The sequence below is a fragment of the Chelonus insularis genome, unplaced genomic scaffold (genome assembly GCF_013357705.1).
Source record: "Chelonus insularis isolate UGA/USDA-ARS -01 unplaced genomic scaffold, ASM1335770v1 contig_71_pilon, whole genome shotgun sequence".
Lineage (NCBI taxonomy): Eukaryota > Metazoa > Arthropoda > Insecta > Hymenoptera > Braconidae > Chelonus > Chelonus insularis.
The window spans coordinates 280,307-301,675 of NW_023276721.1; the positions used below are offsets into that span (position 1 = coordinate 280,307).

At 26.4% G+C, this 21,369-nt stretch overlaps 5 protein-coding genes across 9 annotated transcripts; 2 read left to right on the forward strand and 3 right to left on the reverse strand.

Annotated features, from left to right (window-relative positions):
• The first annotated feature begins 1,483 nt into the window (after nucleotides 1-1,483).
• Nucleotides 1,484-6,581, forward strand: Pak (serine/threonine-protein kinase PAK 3-like protein). The gene is made up of 9 exons (XM_035089996.1): nucleotides 1,484-3,054; nucleotides 3,384-3,579; nucleotides 4,345-4,507; nucleotides 4,580-4,706; nucleotides 4,776-4,890; nucleotides 4,952-5,238; nucleotides 5,319-5,814; nucleotides 5,895-6,113; nucleotides 6,195-6,581. The coding sequence occupies exons 1-9, from the start codon at nucleotides 2,999-3,001 to the stop codon at nucleotides 6,276-6,278; spliced, it is 1,743 nt and encodes a 580-aa protein (XP_034945887.1). The 5' UTR covers nucleotides 1,484-2,998; the 3' UTR covers nucleotides 6,279-6,581.
• A 1,954-nt stretch (nucleotides 6,582-8,535) lies between these two features.
• Nucleotides 8,536-10,684, reverse strand: SelR (methionine sulfoxide reductase SelR). Of its 2 annotated transcripts, none has more exons than XM_035090044.1 (3): nucleotides 10,418-10,684; nucleotides 9,929-10,101; nucleotides 8,536-8,898 (listed from the first exon to the last, which is right to left on the reverse strand). In XM_035090044.1, the coding sequence occupies exons 1-3, from the start codon at nucleotides 10,501-10,503 to the stop codon at nucleotides 8,708-8,710; spliced, it is 450 nt and encodes a 149-aa protein (XP_034945935.1). In that variant the 5' UTR covers nucleotides 10,504-10,684; the 3' UTR covers nucleotides 8,536-8,707. The 2 variants fall into 2 exon arrangements, with proteins under 2 accessions (XP_034945935.1, XP_034945936.1); XM_035090045.1 differs by having other exon boundaries at nucleotides 8,539-8,862; nucleotides 10,418-10,682.
• A 161-nt stretch (nucleotides 10,685-10,845) lies between these two features.
• Nucleotides 10,846-12,257, forward strand: LOC118071039 (transmembrane protein 17-like). Of its 3 annotated transcripts, none has more exons than XM_035089985.1 (4): nucleotides 10,848-11,140; nucleotides 11,230-11,333; nucleotides 11,401-11,514; nucleotides 11,604-12,257. In XM_035089985.1, exons 1-4 carry the CDS (start codon nucleotides 11,053-11,055, stop codon nucleotides 11,850-11,852), a joined length of 555 nt encoding a protein of 184 aa, XP_034945876.1. In that variant the 5' UTR covers nucleotides 10,848-11,052; the 3' UTR covers nucleotides 11,853-12,257. The 3 variants fall into 3 exon arrangements, with proteins under 3 accessions (XP_034945877.1, XP_034945876.1, XP_034945875.1); XM_035089984.1 differs by having other exon boundaries at nucleotides 10,855-11,140; nucleotides 11,224-11,333; XM_035089986.1 differs by lacking the exon at nucleotides 11,401-11,514 and having other exon boundaries at nucleotides 10,846-11,140; nucleotides 11,224-11,333.
• Nucleotides 11,350-12,971, reverse strand: LOC118071038 (glycolipid transfer protein 1). The gene is made up of 5 exons (XM_035089983.1): nucleotides 12,767-12,971; nucleotides 12,624-12,679; nucleotides 12,398-12,519; nucleotides 12,152-12,302; nucleotides 11,350-12,068 (listed from the first exon to the last, which is right to left on the reverse strand). The coding sequence occupies exons 1-5, from the start codon at nucleotides 12,957-12,959 to the stop codon at nucleotides 11,892-11,894; spliced, it is 699 nt and encodes a 232-aa protein (XP_034945874.1). The 5' UTR covers nucleotides 12,960-12,971; the 3' UTR covers nucleotides 11,350-11,891.
• A 276-nt stretch (nucleotides 12,972-13,247) lies between these two features.
• LOC118071090 (putative zinc metalloproteinase YIL108W) lies at nucleotides 13,248-15,811 on the reverse strand. 2 transcript variants are annotated; one of them, XM_035090047.1, is made up of 4 exons: nucleotides 15,639-15,811; nucleotides 15,210-15,309; nucleotides 13,883-15,074; nucleotides 13,248-13,796 (listed from the first exon to the last, which is right to left on the reverse strand). In XM_035090047.1, exons 1-4 carry the CDS (start codon nucleotides 15,639-15,641, stop codon nucleotides 13,580-13,582), a joined length of 1,512 nt encoding a protein of 503 aa, XP_034945938.1. In that variant the 5' UTR covers nucleotides 15,642-15,811; the 3' UTR covers nucleotides 13,248-13,579. The 2 variants fall into 2 exon arrangements, with proteins under 2 accessions (XP_034945938.1, XP_034945937.1); XM_035090046.1 differs by having other exon boundaries at nucleotides 13,883-15,309.
• Between the last annotated feature and the right edge of the window lie 5,558 nt (nucleotides 15,812-21,369).

Genomic DNA, 21,369 nt, shown 5'->3' on the forward strand with positions numbered 1-21,369 from the left:
TGAATAATTCTAATCATACATAATGCTTTATTCATTGAAATTATTCATTTTACTTGCTCTCTAGATATGTAATGAATGAACATAAAGCAAAATTATTTTGTAACCAGAAATTTAAATTACATTCTACCACGAAAAATGATGGCTGTTACGATATCTTATGTCGGTAAAAAAGAAAGTAATTCAACTTGTTACCAAAGCGAAGCAGAAGATGGCAGCATTTACTACTATTTAAAAATTTGGATTAAAATAATTTTAAAAATTGTATTGAAAACCAAACAATGAATTCTATTATTATTAAAAACAATTCATTTATTAATTATTCTCTTAATCATTTATTTTTTTTTTTGTTGATAACATATTTTAATCGAACTGGTAAACAGGATAATTGAACGGGTGAACAGGAATATACATATATATTATACATATACATGTATATGAAACTCTTTTCTCAATTTAACAGATAGACCAAATAAAGAAATATTTAATGTAAAATATCATCAACTGATTAATGTAGAACACAGACCTTAAATTATATTTTCTGAATTAAAAGATCAGCTCAAAATAAAGGTAAATTATGTTATTTGTACAATAATTAATTTTTCAGTTTTGCCGTTTCTTTAAAAAAAAAAAATAAAAATTAATTATGTAGGTAAGATAAGTGTAATAATTTATTTTATATTTATTTAAATAGTACCTCAGAATAATTTTCTACTATGTAAATTAATAAAAAATGAATTATTACATTTATCTTACCTACATAATTAATTTTTATTAGTAATTTTACCCATCATTCGAATTTTTTTATTCACTTCGATTAATTATTACAATAAACAACTGTAATTTTATATTCCAATTCATTATTCCAGTGTTTAATCTCACACATAAACTATAGGAACGGAATTGAGTAACATCGGTGTTACCGCCGGCCTAACATCGGGGTTGCGCGTAAACGCTTTAACAAACTTTTGTTAACACCGATGTTTAGTCTGCGCGTAAACATAGCAAGTAGGTACCAAAAATACTAAGGTACAGATGCTATGTTTACGCGCAGACTAAACATCGATGTTAACAAAAGTTTGTCAATGAAGCCGAGTATACCTACAATATATGTTCACACATTTTTGACAATTGGATTATTTAATGAATTGAATATAATATTTTAAATAAGAATAATACTTGTTTAAAGTAATTTTATTATTAAAAATCTATTAAATTGTTTCATTATAGAAACTTCAAAAATCTAAGCTTTCTTCGAGAAACAAAGTCTTGTTAAAAATGAATAAAAACAATATATTTTTTCATAAAATGAATAAAACTGTTCATATAATTTAATTTTTGATTAAAGTGTAAAATAAAATCATTGTAACGTGTGACATAAATATTAAATGAACAATGAAATAATGAAAAAATTAAAAATTATTCTATCATAATTTAGTTGAATTAACAGCCGTTTGGAGTCACTCTAATCATAAGCTTTTTGCAACAAAAGTGTAATGTTTATTTCTGTTAAAAAAAAATTAGGAATAAATGTAATCATCGTTGAATTGATAATTTGAACAATCTATAAATCATCTACAAATAAACCATTTTACGGGTTGTGAATAATAATATGTATTTTCATTTGTACATATGTATAACTCAAATGAATATCTTCAGAGTATTTTATACAGTGTAGTAAAAGAAGATAGTGACCAAAAAAGTAGTTAACATTATACCGCAGAGCGACCATATTCTGTTCTTTACATATATACATGCTACCTATTCCATAGCATAGTCACGAAGGAAGATTAAATATAGTTTAATTGCGTGAGGTTGATGACGGCGGGCAGTGATTTAGGTTTTCATCTATTGCAATCACAATTATGTTTAAGTTGAATTATTTAAACGAATAATTAGAAAAAAAACAAGTATTTTTGTGTCTAAAAGAATTGCAAAGTTGAGTCATTCAATTGGATCAAATGCAATTTATTTTGGCTAATATAAACTGACCAATTCACAGTGGGAGACATATCATGCGAGTCCACAGACTAAAGGACTTGGTTGTTTTTTGTTGGCGGATACAGTGGGATATCCACCCGTTGGGTGTGTGAATCACGCTTGAAGTTCTCATATGGGCGCTGGACTGTGGCTGTTTAATGATCAACACAGACCAACGACCAACATTGACCTAATATCACCAATCTAATTTCACTGATTGTCATCTATATCTGAAATGTTTGTCACATTACTAAATATTACTACTTCATCATCATAATTACCCTTTTCTGATAATTTCTGACTTCAATCTTATGAATAAGTCATTTTTAATTTGTGGACAATTTAAAAATTAATGGATTGTAAAATTTACTTGTCAAGAATTGCTTCTTATTGCCAAGTACCTATACTTTTTGATAATCTTCTTTTGTATAACTTTAATAATCACTTCCAACATACGTAATTGCTGTAAATTTATGAAACTTCAAAATTAATAATAATATATTTATTTAAAAGTAATGTGAATAATTTCATACGACATTCAAAACATGAAATTATATCTAAAATAGACTACAAAGATCCTCATGTACAAGTGCAATTGCCAACTTGTCGTTTTAATTGTACAACTGTGATTATTAATTATTACGATTATTTCATCTGAACATCTAATAGTTAAAATAGTAACACTTGTAGTTTGATATCAACAAACTTTCTCTATGGTTCAGTATTCATTAATCAACTCCATTGTGTGTGAAAGAAGATAGCAATAAGTAATAATTTATCAAAATCGTGTATATATCAATAATCAATCGCATTATAAATGATACGATTTTAAAACGATACACAGAAAAAATTTATGTTTAAGTTTTAGAAATTACATCTTGTGCCTAAAATAAAAATATAAAAATAAATATATATATATATATATATATATACTTACATACATACATACATACATACATACATACATAATATATATATTACAAAGTTATAAAAAAAGAAACTGTATAAAAAAAATACTAACATGTCTGATGAAGAGGACAAACCACCTGCACCTCCTGTTAGACTTACTTCGAACAGGTAATTTTTTTATCTTTCTTTTATTAGCAAACTTTTATTTCATGAAATCTAAAATTACTTATTGTGCCGAAATATTTTATATTATTTCATTATAAGTTCGATTGGAAGAAAATAAATAATTCAAAATATTTTTAACAATAATAAAATTTTAGAAAAGGTTTTTTGTTGTAGATTCTATCGAAATAGATTTAAAAGACATGGGTTTAATGAAAGTTTAAAATAGTCTCAAATAGCATCGATGCAAATAACAGTTTTGTGGGAACTTTTTTTTTGTTTTAGAACTTTTGTACATTTTTATTGAAATACTGTAAATGAATATTATTTTACAGAGGTGAATCGGCACCAAATTTACCGGTGGATATGCGTCCACTACCAAAAGAGCCAGATTCGGATGAACGAAAAAAGAAAATATTAAAAAGCAAAATCAAAGTTAAAGAAAATAAAGATAAACCAAATATTAGTTATCCTACTAATTTTGAGCATACCGTTCATGTAGGATTCGATGCTGTTACTGGTGAATTCACGGTACGTCTAGTTCTTTGCAATTTGATGATATTGTTTATGCACTCGCTTGCTGCTTTGCTATTGTATGAGAAAACGGAATATCCAATATTAAATATAATATTAAATTATTTCAAAATTAAATATATACATATATATAAGTTTATATTCATAGCAACATATTAGTTATTTACAAACAATTATTGAGTAATTGATCTGATGCTTTTTATTGTGTATTATTTTCTCATGTGTAAAACTAACTTTAAGACGTATTTCTTTCAAGCTGCCACTTAAAGTAAGTATATTTAAATAATCACAAAATGTTTATTTTATGCAATATAAAATATTGTTTTATTTTTAGTCATAATAAACCAATTTTTTTACGTTGCTATTAAATAATTTTAGTAAAATATCATGTTTTTTTTATTTTGTTGTTATTTGTACATAAATAAATTATGTGGACTGAAAAAAATTAATGCTTGAAAAACAGCTTTAGTCAACGTTGCTTAGGAGAATACATTTTTTATTAAAATTATTAATAATAATTAATTAAAAACGATTATGAAAATTTAATTAATTATAAATGAACGCAATAATTATAATTTTATTTACATGTTTTAGAAGACCGATGTTTTATGATGAAAATAATTGCATATTTCGAAATTGAAAGTAGAAACATAATGCATGATTAATGAAAAAATAAGATGATTGTAGTTATAGGTTTTTTATAATTTGATATTTTCAGTTACTAACTAAGATTATTATTCATTATCTTTCATTTGATCTCAGGGAATGCCAGAAGCCTGGGCAAGACTTCTTATGTCTAGTAATATCAGCAAACAAGAACAAAAGAAAAATCCTCAAGCTGTGCTTGACGTCTTGAATTGGTATGATAATAGTAGCAAAGAAGCAAAAGGATCTAAATATATGACAACCACAAAAATGGTTGTTGGTAAGTATCATTTTTAACATTAAAACAATTTCAAAATTATAGTCGTCAATTTTATGATAATTATTTTTCTAGCACCTATAGAAAGGGCAAGTAGCCCCCGCAGTATAGGAACGGGGATAAATATCGGCATTGGAAATATTCGTGGTCAAGCAATGTCTCAAGCTTCCGGTAGTTCTCATTCTCAACAATCTTTAAGCAGGTAAATTATTGAATAAATTTATATTTATTACATAAAAATTCATTTGATAAATCATTAATTTGTGTGTAGAGTTAGTAGTAGTAGTCCAAGTAGTACCCCTACTGATGCTTGTGCAACGAGTTCAGAACAAGAAGATGAACCACCACCACCTATTTCTGCAAGACCTGAACGCACGAAATCAATTGTAAGATTTTAATACCTTATTTAACTGTTTTTAAATCAATTGATTGATTTTTTCATCTTAGTATACAAAACCTATCGAAGAAGAACCATCGTCATTATCTTCCATTCCGACATCTCTGAGTTCTCCACAACGTAATGGTACCACACCGCAATCACAGATACAATCACAATTTGACAAAAATAAAAATCAAGCAACACCCACCATAACTGATCAATCACGGCTTGCACAAAGTGATAAAACACGTAAGAAAAAAATGTCTGATGATGAAATATTAGAAAAGTTGAGAACAATTGTAAGTGTAGGTGATCCCAATAGGAAATACACAAAAATGGAAAAAATTGGTCAAGGGTAGCTACTTTTATTTATATCAATTAACAGAAAAGTGATTAAATGAATTTCGTTGTTAATAATATTTCAAAATATTACAGTGCTTCTGGAACAGTTTATACGGCGATCGAAACATCAACTGGGATGGAAGTGGCTATAAAGCAAATGAATCTTTCGCAACAGCCGAAGAAAGAGTTGATAATAAATGAAATTCTTGTAATGCGGGAAAATAAACATCCAAATGTTGTAAACTATCTTGATAGTTATCTCGTAGGTGAAGAGTTGTGGGTAGTAATGGAATATTTACCAGGCGGTAGTTTAACTGACGTTGTAACAGAAACATGTATGGATGAAGGACAAATAGCTGCTGTATGTAGAGAAGTCTTACAAGCACTCGAATTTTTACATTGTAATCAAGTTATTCATAGAGATATCAAGTCTGATAACATATTGCTTGGATTGGATGGTGGTGTAAAACTTACTGATTTTGGTTTTTGTGCCCAAATTTCGCCTGAACAAAGTAAAAGAACAACTATGGTTGGAACACCATATTGGATGGCACCTGAAGTAGTTACCAGAAAGCAATATGGACCTAAGGTAAATTTTGTAATAAAAGTATTCAAGTTTAGATATTTTTTTTTAAATATATATATTGGTAATCATTCGATGATTATTAGGTAGATATATGGTCACTCGGTATAATGGCTATAGAAATGATCGAAGGAGAACCACCATATTTAAATGAGAATCCTTTAAGAGCACTTTACCTGATTGCGACAAATGGCAAGCCTGAAATTAAGGAAAAAGAAAAATTATCGGGAATTTTTCAAGATTTTTTAGATCAATGTTTAGAAGTGGAAGTAGAAAAACGGTCAGCAGCTTCTGAGTTATTGAAGGTAAGTTAAAAGTTGACAAATACAGAATATAAAAGAAATAATTAAATTATGATTGATCATTTATATATCATTATGTTTTAGCATCCTTTCTTAAAATTGGCTAGGCCTCTTGCGTCACTAACACCACTTATTATGGCTGCAAAAGAAGCAACAAAAAGTCATTGAATTCTTTAACATGAATTAAAATTATAAATTTTATAAAAAAAAAGTTTACCCTCCCAAAAAGGTAACAGCACAATAATTTAATGAAATATATTATGATTGAAGCATAGTGTATTTATAGTTTGTTCAAAATACGATATTATAAACGGTATTGAATTATGAGAACTTCAACGTTTATAACAATACAATGTATTTTCATGTGATATGAAAATGTTGTATTGAAATTGTACAATAGGTAGTAATTTAGTTGAGAAAAAAATGACCTGAAAGTCGTCCAGACTAATAATCAAGTCAATCTATGTCATCTTCGAAGACTTATTCATTTAAATCATTGTCCTTATTTTATTAATATGTTATTAGACTAGTACTGTATTGTAAGATTTCGTGTTAAGATACATAATAATATTGGATAGAATTTTTCCACCTTGGATTTCTATTTTTGAAAATGACAAAGGAAAATCCTTCTTTTTAGTTACACACGATAATATAAAATAGTGAATATATATGTTATTCTGAAATTTTGGAAAATTGTATTTATTTCTATATGATTTTATTAGAATATCGCTTAGGAATGAAAGAATCAAGTTTCATGAATTTTTGGGTCATTAAAACGTAAAGATGATGTGACACTTTTAAGTGCCTATACGTCACGTTTAGATAAATATATATTCATGTAAAAATATGATAGTTTCCTGAGTACTTTTTTTTATATTCTATTAATATACGTAAAAAATTAATTTTCTGAAACAAACCTTTCTTTTAACGGTTTTCTGTATACGATGAACCATTTTTTTAACTTAATTATTTTGTTTTATATATATAGTTCATAAATCTAATCTTACAATGTTCAAACTATTATTTAACAATTTCGTGAATGTGAATGACAGTGAAATACCAAAATAATATTTTTTATAATGTGAAATATAATTTATTAATTTTACAATCATTATCGATACAAATAATTTTCGTTATTTCTAGATTACAAATGAGCAATATTTGTAAAAGAAACTTGAAAAACATGAGATAAAGATGTGCTTCTACTGTCGTTAAAAGTGTATCATAATTAATAATGCTCATTGAAATCATTTTTATATGATTTGATCAATTTATCAGGTATATATATATATATAGATATATATATAAATTGAATTTGGTATTATGCATATGTGAAATGAGTATATAAGGCCCTACTATCCAAATAATTTCCACTCTGCATTTTCAAAAATATCTAAAGTAATTCGAATGGTATTAATATTCAACCTATAATCATTCATTATCTTTTCTCATTTATTTTTTTTTGTATAACATACATTTTTTAAATCCATAGAGCTTAAAAATATTTAATATTTTTCTTTGATAAGCAAAAAAATTACTAATTAATTTAGAACGAATTTATTAGATGCGTAAATCATGACAATAATTAAAAAGATGCATTTAAGACATACTATTGCATTATATATTTACTATATGCATTTATTAATTACGAATTTATTACTAAACAAGATGTATTATCAGCATTATAATAACTATTATTAATAGTATTATCATTATTATTAATACTTTGCTAATAGCGTGAAACAAAAAGAAAACCTTTATGATGTTTCTGAAAATGCTCAGAGAACTTCATAAAAATAAAGTTCGGCCTAGCAAAAATTACGTTATTAATGTTTCATCTTTGATAATGTATGATAAAAGTTGTTTTGAGTATTATCGTGTCAAATTTGTAATACTGTATAATTATAAACTATTGTAGTTAAGTGATAAAGCTTGATTTTGCAAGAGTCAATTTTGTAATCCACAAATTTCATAACGTAGATAAATCGATCAATAACAAATTGTATAATGAATTATTGTAAAGTGTAAAAAAAATGATTAGCAGCTACAGTATAATTTTCACATATTTCTGCTTCATTATTTTCTTTTTTTTACGTAAAACAGTACAAAAATTTAAAACCATTTTTTATTAGTTTAAAAAATTGTCCTTTGAATTACTCAGTACGAATTTTTAAACTGTATGTCTAATTCAATAAGTTCAATTGAAGTGCTATTTTTTCTATAGAAGAGTTTTTTATTTGATTTATAATAAAAAATAAATAGAGGTATTGTATTTTGGACGTGATTACTTAAAAATATTTTTTTTATTCCACTATTATTACATCATTTATAATTAATTACAGTTGATATTTACATCGTAAAGTACAAAAAATAAATAGTTTTGAAACTTAAAAATATTTTTTAGTAACATCATTGATTTCATTTTAAATGGCAAATTTGATCATTTTTTTATATTAGAAGTTGAATATTTTGTGAATATAAAAAAATATATTCATCGAAAATGAAAATAAATCAAACAGCTCATCTTTTTAGATAATTTGGAAAAACAGTCAAAAGTTATAATAATATAATATATAGTATTTTTTATAAATGTTTAATTATGAGTTATTACATTTTTCTTCTCCAGTTTCATGGAACTTGATAGATGCGGAGTTGATGCAGAACCGCGTTCGTGTTGGTTTAGGTCCATCGTTGAATACGTGGCCTAAATGAGCGCCGCACTTGGAACAGGTCACTTCAGTTCGCACCATATCTGGGTTTGCGATCAGCAATAGTAGATTGCCACCAACTGGCAGGTATACACGTCGAATATCGACGCGTTTTTTCGTTTCGATGATGAAAAGGTGATGGGGACAAAGGAAATACAGAACAATAGAGTGTGATTAAATTGAGACCTACACCTTTTTTTAATTTAATTATTTTTAAATGAAATAAAAGATTTAAGGCGCCTCCAGCGGAAATATATAAATATATAAAAGTATATGGACCTTTGCGCACTAATTTTAGGCAAATGAATAGATAACATAAGAAGATATATGTATGAAAAGATTCGCGCAACAACAATTTATGGAATGAAACGAGATGAGGACAATTAGATGAAGAATAAGTGAAATATCCGAAATTAAAAGTCTAAAGCGATTTGACCGATTGTTTTTCATATTTCTAACTCTTACTCGTTTACATATGGCCGACCAAAATCTAACATTAATTGACGATATCTTTTAAAAATGCTATAAATTAAGCAGTTGTCTTGATTTTATATAAAAAGTATTACATATGACAATAATTATTTAAATCAAAATAACTTAAAAGAGATTGAAAAGACACAACAAAAACTATTTTGATTGCCATTAGTAAAAATAGTGGTAAAAATAGCAAAACAATCAATAATGAAAGAAAATAAATTATTACTTCTAATAGACTCTAGTAAAAAATAAAATTTAGATTTATTTATCTATTAATACATGAAATATTTTACACGATGTAAGTCTACTACAATCACACTCTAAACACGTCTTACATGCAGGATATTAAGGCAACTGTTTTCTTTGAAGATTTTTTTAGCTACTTGTTAAAACAGCAATTGTCATTACATGCCTTGTAGAAAAATGAAATAAAATTAATATTATATTTAAGTTTATGAAAATTATTTTCAAAACAATTAAGTAGTTATAATATTAAAGTATAGTAACAATATATAAAAATTAATAACTGTAGCTAAAAAAAAATGAGAGGATTGATAGGAAATAATAGAAGGAAGTAGTGAAATATATTCGTAATAAATGTGTAACTGTCGTACGATTAAGTACTAAACTTACCATGTGAAGTATCTTTTGTTAATTTAACTCTTCCTTGATCCAAAACTTGATTGAATGCTGGCCAGCCACACCCACTATCATACTTAGTTTCTGATGAAAATAATTCTTGATCACATACAATGCAAGTATAAGTTCCTTTTTCATAAAATTTATTATAACATCCTGTGAATGGTCTAAAAACAGATATAAATAATAAAAACACAAAATATCGAATGAATAGAAAGACAACATACATATGTATATATTTGTAAGCATAATTTGAATGTTATTTTTATAATTCTTGGCCCTGAACAGCAAGTAGTCATGACGAACACATGCACTTGAAAAAGTTATTTCTAGAGTTGAATGTGTCATTCACTGTCCACTGAACATGACAATGACACATTTAAAATCATTATATATAATACGATAATAAGTTTTTATTGTTGAACATTTTTTCGTAAATCTAATTACATTGATTGTAAAATTATTCGATATAAAGAAACCTACCTCTCTGTACCTTTTTCTTGTGTTACATGCCACTGTAAAGGAGTTAATCGTTTTTTCAACTCCTCCTTTGTGTTTATATCAGTCATTTGGGGCAATTTTTTTACAGACTGCACAGCTACAGCTACTCGTGAAACTTGTGAACCCAGGATGATAAAAAGAAAGTGCTGAAGTTCCCGAAAAAACAGTTATACTGAGTGTTGATCTATTATATGCTCACCAATTCTTTAGCTCCCCACTCACTCCAATGTTGTCCTTTCCTGTACTTTAACGATTATATTGTATATTATACATATATAAATATACGTAAGAGTAGACATATATATAAACGTATAGATACATATATACATGTATATATAGATACATTCACATGTGTTATACACTTACATACACTTACATCCGATTGGCTAGAAGTTAAAAATGTATATTAACTACCAATAAATTTATATGTATAATATAAATGGAACCAGTATGTACATATAATTGTGTACATAAATACATTAATATTTTTTTATTATAAACAAATTTATGAAAATTTTAATTGGAGTAAAGAGCATAAGACAAGTGAACGTAAAAATATACGTGTACATATACTTTTATACTAATTTTTTGTAATTAAGTTAGTGCATAAATAAACTATGTGGAAATATAAAGTAGTTAGTGTTTCAAATCACATATTTCCAGGTTTAATGTATTATGATCGTGATAAAAAATTTTATGATACAGGTTAAGAATAATATTAATTAATTTCATTACTCTAACACTAAATTTCTTCATTAACATTATTTAAATTTATAAACTAAATACAGTTTCAGGAAATCTGATCAAATCAAATGTATTACTCCAAATGGTATTATATTTTAATGTATGGCTGTTTCCTATTTGGTTTTTCATAATGTTTTTGGGATTAGATGCTAAGGTAATACATTAATAGCTTTTTTTATATATTTTATTATTAATGATAATTGATAAAACGTATCTCCTAGTATTACAACTTAAGCAACATATATCGATGCCTCAATATCAGTACTTATACATTAATCAGTATTATTGAATGTATCAAGTTATATTTAGGATATATTGGTAATTTATCGGAAAAGGTAATTTATTTAATAATTTCAAATATATAAAATGAAGTTAATTTAAATTTGTAATTCAATGAATATTTAATTTTGTTATATTATTTTAGATTCCTGAGTTGGCTAGTTTTTGGTTCATATCAACATTACTTCAATTTCCACTATTGATGTTTATATTATTAGAAGGAAATATGTTATCATATTTCATTGAAAAAATTACAACTGGAATGATGATTACTCTATTGAGTATTGAAATTATGTCATGTACCATGACTTTGAATAATATTGCAGCACATAACTTGAAACAATTTTATGCATCACAAATTTGTAATATTGACAAAAATTCGAATGGCCGTTAGCTTTAAATCAGTATTGAAAAGAAGAATAAATTGGAAAATTTATGAAATTACATCCAAATTATTATCATTTATGAAAAATTCCAGATTTATCAAGTTAGTTTTTAGTCCATTTGTAAAATATTCCATTGCTTGAAGAACTTGCTCTTCCCTATTCGGTAAATCATTTGCTAATGCGAGCATCAATTTTGATTTGGTTGGAGCCATTCTAATTAAAAGCTATGTTAGGTAATAAATAATTAAGTAAAAATAAATTTTTAAGTAAATAATACGAAAAAAAATAATAGATTTTCATATCATACACTAAATAATTGAATAGCCATCCAATCATGGTAAGGCTCTAATGATTTTTTATAACTATATCTAATGTTGGCTCCTAGATCTTCAATAAATTCGCCTGTTTTTGAACTCTTTACTATTTCTTCAATGAATAACATCACCATTTTCAATCCTCTACAAATCCAAAGTGATAATTACCCATAAATAATTCTATAGGTAATATTATATAAAATTACTAAGTCAATTAAATTGAGTAGTAAAATTTTCACCTTAAAAGCCAAATTAAAGAATCTGTTACGCTCATTTTTTTACTGTAATTTTTTTCTGATAAAATAAGATCTTGAATAGTTGAATATTCTCTTACATTAGCTTGATATTTTTTCATAATTTTCTACAATAAATTAATCAATCAGATGATGTTGATCAACGATAATATATTACATAGATTATAAGTTTACTTAAATAAAACAAAACTTGTACAACCTATTACTTTACCTCAACATTATTTTGAATGATGTATTTTATTGGTGTAAAAATTTTGTTGACTTTATCTATAAAGTATAATTGTTGTATGATACATCATTAAGAATCGTAATTTTAGTGAGACAATTATTTATTGAAACATAAACATTTTATACCAAGAACTGCTGCAGTGGCTAGGGATGCATCTAAAAATTTTTTTGTATCAATTTTACCATTAATCACTTCTGGAAATGTAATTAAAATATCACAATTATATTTTTTATCAATAGCTTTAAATTTACAAGTATTATTATTTAAGCCACTTGATGCCATTTTTAAATAAATAATAGGTAAACTACATAAAAGCATCAAAGATATATTTTTGACATTTATTGTATGTTTAATAGCTTAATATTGATTATAAGTAACAAATGAATTTGTTAAAATAAATATACAAATGTTTCTTTACATGTTCTTTTTTTTTTATTTCCAATTTAGATTAATATTAATCTAACAAAATAATACTGTACATCGAATTTTTAATATGTAAGTACGAATCATGACTAGTAGTAACCAGTGTGCTTACTGTATTATAATTATAAAAATTAATAAATTCTTTAAAATTACTGTTATTTTATTATATGAAATATAGCCTTTTCCAATTATATATATTGTCGCATATACTTATTTATTTGCACCGTTATATAAGAATTAATTTTTTTCTACATAAATATACTATAAAAAAAACTTACAAAAACATATTTTATAAAATAAATTTTTCTTACCAACACAATCAATAAAAAGTTTAACTCTATTTAAGTAGAATGAATTCCATTATTGATGGTTTTGAGTATTGCCTTTACTATATAAAATTTTAAAGCAATATATTGCTATAGCGAGGCTGAGGTTTAATTTCAAGGCAAGCTTAATTATGTCCGATACGTAAAGTTTACGATGAGGTAAATAAATTTGTAAATTGATTGCAATATTTAAAAAGCAGTTGGAAGTGGGGATTTAAGTATATTACCTGCTGAGTCCTCAGCAAACAATGTCAGAGAAATATAACAATGAAATGATGACGGAAGTGGAACGAGAGCTTCTGTTGGAGGTCGTGGTCCAGGAAATTGCCGATAATTCAAAACCATTCCATTAGATAGTTCTCTCAGTTCAATAATGCGTATTCCATAACATGATCTTACAACATTTCTAAAATAAATATTTCAATTGTATTAATGACAACTACATTATAAGATATAATTGATAAAAATGAAATTAAAATTTACTTTTCTTACCGTTTAATATTATACTTGATTTCATTAGTATTTCGATGTACACGATTATTATTATCAAGTGTGTTATTAAACCATCGATGATAGGCGAGAATTGTTGCACATGAAGGCCCCCAAAAAATTTTATCACATAGCAAAGATTCAGAATCAACTTCAACGGTCAAACTATGAGAAAACGATTTATGTATTACAGGACTTGCAGGTGCTGACATTCGTCCAACTAGATTTTTATCAATAAAATTATCATTCATTTTAGTAGTAGTTTCTGACATTAATCGTCCTCTTCTAGAACTTACTCCATTATGATCAATAGTTACTGTAACACTTAAAGGTTTGCTAAGAGTAACAGTAGTATGTTGTGGATCTTGTCTTATATTGTTAGAATTATTGTTGATAGTAACAGCTTCTTTACCAACAAAAACATGATCGACATAGTTAAATCCACGACCCATAATTCCTTCACGTGTATGGCCTAAATCAAATGTATGACCAAGTTCATGAAGAACTGATCCAAGGGTTGTGGCTAAACAACCTCCATGAGTACCTCGATAATTACTATCATCCATCAATTGATCAGTATCAATTATTGATGTATCTAAAAACTTATTTAATACTTGATTAAGAGATGTTGGCCATGTATGAAGGCATGCTGAACCGAAAAGAGCTAAACCACCACCCCCAAGAGCAGCATGTCCTTGAGTACTAGCTAAAGTTGCTTCATGAGTCCTTGGACTAGGAGCACCTCGATATTTTGTGCAAGAAAGAAAAGCTAAATATTTTCGGTCTTTCGAAGCAAGAGGGCCTGTCATGAGTTCACGACCAACAAACTCCCATAATTCTCGTTGGTTCATTGCTCTAGCACTATCAACATGAAGCATGCTATGCATTACTAAACATTCAGGACCATCAAGATCTCGTTCTAATTGAAAAGTTTTCCGTCCATGTCCAGCTTCTCTTAATTTTTCTGCAGTTAACGATTGCAATAGTCGAGCTCCTAATCCAATTCTAGTTGCTGCACTTTCTGGTGATTTATCTTCGTTTATTGGACCTTGAAAATATCCATCATGACCAGCACAAATAACATAAACTGGTGCCACTCGAAATGTTGTTGATCTTGGCTCATGTATTAATATTAATCGTTTGATTATTCCATTAGCTTCTAACTCTAATTTATTTATTCCTCGTACGAGATCTACTAAAATACGAAATTCTCCAGCTATTATCGGCCATTTATTCACAATATTTTTATGAGTACCACGAACATTCATATAAGTACATGGTATTGATACTTTTCCTCGAATTAATATCAAACTATATGTTATTATCTCACCATCCTCGATATTTTTTATTGTAATACTTTCTGAATTACTGTCCTGAGTAATTGATTCATTATTGTAATAATTATCTACTAATTTTGTGTCTGTTAGCACCTGTAAGTAAATTGATTATTAAAAATATAACTTAATATATATTGCATTATTCTATACTATTTATTTGTTTTACAAATAAAAGATTAATAAGTTCGATTTCTAGGAAATTGAAACAAATCACTTTACGTATTAATCGATACTTACATCTACTGATCCTATTTTTTTTTCATTTAATGATATGTGAAATATGTGAACATGAAAATGGAGTACTTAAAATGTAAATTAATTATTGATGTTTTTATTATATAAAATCGATAAAAAAATGATTAAAAAATAAAAATACCATTTCAATAAATTGATTATTAAAAAATAATTTATCAGATTCTTACCATAATTATAAAATTGCTAATAAAATATATTAATTATTCAATTTCACTCAATTACAATACTGATTCACAATAGTTTTTTTATAAAATATTTTCTATTTTGTCTTTCTCAATTTAATAATATAGGATGAAAAATTTTTACTATTAAATACCAAAAGCTGAATTTTTTCTGAACATTCTATTATCGACAGAACACTGAGGTAGCGTTTATTTGTGTTTTTGGACGTGTTTTCAATGTGAATATTCTATAATTTAAGTGACATCAACTATAGTTTTACTAGTTAATATTGTTTGAAAATTTCAACGTATCCCAATTTACACATACACATCTATATTTTCATATTTATATCGATAATAATATTATCTATATTGGAAATGGTAAAAGTACAAAAAACGAGGGAATCACAGAAATAACTGAACTATATTTATCGAGTAGTGGGTTGCATGCATATAATACATATTAAATTGTACATGTTGAACAAATTTATTCAATTTCTAATTAAAATTAGAAAATTTAAGCTGCATCTTAATTATTTAAATTTAGATTATAAATGACATTTTAATAAATAAATACGGATAAATTTCAAATAGATTAGATTAGATTTATTGCAAGGAAAGTACAATATTTGTAAACAAATATCTGTGTACAACAACTTTCTACCTTGGTGGAATGTCAGCATAAATATATTCTAAAATGTCATAGCTATTCACATACATCATCATAACCTATCCAACATAACAAATCATTGAAAACTCTTATACTTATTAACAGCTAATATCTTTTCTAGCTGCTTATCAAAATTCTTGATTAACACACAAATGGCTTTAATTAGTGGACCGCCATATGCTTGCGCTAAAAGCCAGAACATATCTGGTTCATTAGTTCCATCCAATCACTCCTGGTCACTGTTTGTTAACTAACACCCTTGCATTCCTACATACATAAATGTACTCATTTTTTCATTTCTATTCCCACACAACATTCATGATAAATTTACGTTTAAAAAATTTGCAATTTATCTGGCAAAGTATTATTCTATTTATATAAAACTAAATATTAAATTTTATTAGCAATAATTATTTTATTAGGTTTTTATTAATTTTAAATAAAAATTAATAATAAAAATGAAAACTAATCAAAAGTGAAATAAAAAATGGAATATACATATACATTACTGTGGGCATGAGGATTAAATTTATTTTGTGAAACTAAAAGATACTTGTAAAAAATTCAAATACATGAAGAAATACGGATAAAAAATGATAGTTAATTATTACAGAAAAGCCAATGCACTTGTATATTGCAGAAAGATATCTCGAGGTTAGCGACCGTGAAAGTAGGTACTCCTCGCAAGTAGGACAGTCATTTTTAAAAATTGTTGCAACGATTGCATGCGCCCACAACTGACCTATATCTTTACGAGGTCGATGCACTAAGGGAGCGGCGTGTTTCATGTTAAATCACCCTCATAAATTTCATCTTGTATATTCATCTTATTTTTGTATTTAACAATAATCAAATACATGAACAACATTCACACTTTTTAAACTTTCATTTGAACATTTTTTCTAAATAATGCTCTTTTTAGCTAAAAAATTTCTCATTTTCAATTAATGTTGATAAAGTATAATTTACAAATAATCTTAACTCACTACTGTAATTACATTTTAAATGATATACATTTAGTTAAAAATAAAAATTTAATTTTTATAACATTTCTGATGCTGTTAAATTTAGTATAAATGTTTAATATATTATTTTTTTGTTATATGTATATTTTAATTGTATAATCGTCTACTTGACCGTAAACATCAAAAGTAAGTCGTAATAGATACAAAACAAAAGTGGGAGAAAGTTTAAAGGCAAAATCAAAGTATGTATTTGAAAGAAATAAGGAAGCAATGTTAATGAGAATTGATTATTGTTAGTATCACACAGTAGCATGATAACGCACGGTGAAAGCAGCTTCGTGAGAGTTCATTTTGAGACTTACATTTCGTGATCTTTTCATCATTAAAGTCATATGGTCATTGCCTAAAGATAAGTTTAGTTTAAGTGAAAATTTTTAAAATATACTTGTCATGAATTATTCTCTTATTAATAATTTCAATATAAGTAAAAACTTTATTATATTCAAAAATATTGTATAATTAAAATATCGTTAGAGAATCTTTAAAAAGAAATTATTCAAATGTCATTATGTGTCGGTCAATTTTTTATCTTGGTATCGATAATGAAACTTGGTAGAACCGTATAATACTATAAATTGATTGTTTATAGTAGATAAACGTAGTTAATGATTAGCATACTACAATAAAAATGGAAGATATGCGATGCGATGCGATACAAAGTTGGAGAGTGAACGACGACGGTGAGAGTAGGCCAATGTCAGTGTCAGTGCAGCCTGGCTAGTTAGCCTCTCGATAAACTTGATCGTGAAAACAGAAAAACGACGGCGTACATATTATATATGGAGACGTCGATTACGTCCTTTCTTTCAACAGATTTATTTATAGAATCTTGTTAATTATATATGTACTTTTTTGCACCAAATGATTTGATTTTGGGTTGTCACAAAATATTGATACTGCTTTAGTAAGATTGAGTACAATAATAAGTTAAAAGACGACTTAATATACAAGTAATATTAGCGATATTTAATCTTACAGTTATTTAGTTGACGAAAATACGACAATGATGCAAGAGTTTACAGTCACAAATTTATAAGCCGAGGTCGGCAGAAAAATTTTAAATTATCATCCTACACAGTAGAATGAATTTTCACGAAAATAATACATAAATTTTCGACTTATAATATTCAATCGGAGAGATAATTAATAGTTTCATTTATTTTTGTTCGTCTCCAAAAAGGATACTCCATCAATAGTATAAAATTTAGGCCTACGTTAACATTTTCCAAATAATTTTTTATCTTAAACTTTTTCTTTTTCTTCTTGTTGTATAAACGTATATATATATATATATATATATATAAAAATATAAAATTGAAAGAAAGTTCGACGGCTCTTACATTTTACGTAAGCATGATAAATTTTGAAACATTTTTGGCATTGACAACGATGGCGACATGACCAATAGGCAGACACACTCTCAAAATGTTGATTGAGAAATTTAAAAGTTTCCTGAAAAATTTTTCATAGCATTATAATGTTATTCATACATATTTCAATTTTTGTTTTTTTTCTCGTTTCAAGACATAATATATATATATATATATATTTATATTATAGATAGAATCAAAATGATAGATAAAGTTTCATTATCATGTGTATGTATATAAGTTAATAAAAATATCAATATTGAGAGAATTTCAAGAGAAACTACATTTATCGTAGTAATGTCTTCCCTGTCGCTACATAAATTTTTCATTACGCAAGAATGTTAACTTGTTAGTCTGAAAACGAGTGTATAAGTTAGCCGCAGTAGTAAGATCAAATATATTTATGATATTTGCACATTTAATAAACACTATCATATAAATATGAAAAAAATGCAGTAATGCTATTTTTTTTATAGTATACGTATAAAGAAAAGAGAAATTTCAAGACTTCCAATAAATATAATTGATAAAAGAAATTGAGTTATATTTGGATGAATATTTCTTCACAGTTCGCAGTTTGCATATATTTTCATCGGCGCATGGATTCTACGAAAGACTGAGTTAGCCTTGACATGATGATAGAAAGTGAAACAGGTCAAGTTTTTGGCATATAATCTTGTTTAAAACGTGAATCTAAAGTATTTAAAAATATGTTTCAATAAATTCAATTTACTTAATAATTATATAAGCACAGTGAATATTATCACCATTATATACAGTGTATGACATGTCAAATGAACACGTGAATTATATAAAATATTAATAAAGTATCTGGTGATATTCACAAATTAAGAATATCAAAGATTAAGAGACACCAGCGAGTATATCCTTGACCTGTAGAAAATATGTAATTTCAATAAAATAACTAAAATATTAATTCTTTGAGTAATCTTGATTAATTTTATTCTTTTTTTTGTAGAATATTTTTGATAATAAATTTTGATGAAATTTCTACATCAATTAATTGTAGTAATTTGGAACAAATATTTATCATAATTCAATTTATAATACTGTTATCAATTGGTTGATGAATAAATAAAAGAAATGAATCAGTCATTCATTAGTCATTATGTCTAATTGATCAACAATATATAAAATAATAGACATTATTTGCATTGGATTATGATTATCTAAGTAGTAATAATAAAAAATAAAAAAATTATAGCGAATGAAAGTGAAATCAGATTTCTGATAAATTCACGGCCTTGAATACATTATAATTCAAATGATGTAATAACATAAATATTATATACAATTAATTAAACAGCAATTCATTTTTATCATTAAAAAATACTCGTTGTCTACTGTGTGATAGTTGAAAAATTTGCAAATTTCATGTGAGAAACGTTATCCTTTTTCGGAGATAGACAGACTTTCAGCTTATTCATGTTTCGTCTACCTTGAAATTCTTTATTATCGTGACTTCCGTCCGGTTTTACTATCGTTTATAATTTTTTCTCATTCAGTTAGTATATCTTTTTCAGTTCTGTCAATTACTTGTTGATAAGCTTTTTTTTAAAAAACTTATAATAAATTGATATATTTATAACTTAAGTAGAAAATATCGGGTATAGGTCAGACTATATTTCTACACAAAAAGAAACATTGAGTAAATATTACTCTGCAATTGAGGGCAATCCGGGGTACCCTGCCCAATTATAGTAAAATTTACCCTACAAAATGGTAAATTTTTTTTTTGGTGTGTCAAAGTTCTTCTCTTTCAGGGAAAATTTTACTATCATACATGGTAAAATTTAACCGCGTATCCGTATTGCCCTGAATTACAGGGTAATTTTTACTCAACTCTTCTTTCTGTGTAATAAGGATCAATATAATTTTGAATCGTATTAAAACGATATTATTGCTATAATTAGAATTTTTCATAACTTTTAATTGTTAAAAGTTATTATCAGTATTTGAAATAATACGAATTTCAAAATTATTCATTTTTTCACATATAAGTGTCAGTCAGATGTTTGATAAAATGATAATAATAGTCGTAAATTATCTCAAAATATACACTGGACTGCCTGCTGTTCTCTGATTTAATAATTTAAGAATTTTCGAAAAATGATTCATGCTTTTTTCTTTAATTTTTTTAGCTCAAAGTCAAATGAAATGAAAATAAAAGCTCATTATACAGCAATGATTTATTTATTTTTGACTAACTCTAGTGGCCTAAATTTTTATTTGTACTTTTTTATGATACTCATCAGAAAACAAAAATTTTAATTGCATCTGAGGAATGTGGATTAGTTTGCTGAAATGTAAACAAAAAAACTTGAACCTTTTAAAACACATTTACATAATTATACTCTCCAAAATTTATTCTTCCTTCTAAAAAATTTTATATTCTGTTTATTATAATTCAATAAGATCTAAATTTTGTTTATGATTTGATGCATTATAAAATTGGAATACATGACCTGCGTAACACTTTGTACATTACGTCGTATAATTTCGATACTCCTTTACAATATGTGGTTTTTCAAACAAGGACCTTGGCTCTAAAACACTGTAATAAAAATGTAATTATAACGATACGTTCTGCATTTTTATGCTCTTTTTGTCTTTTGTTCAATCAACCTTCATTAGTTCGTGGTAAAGTATAT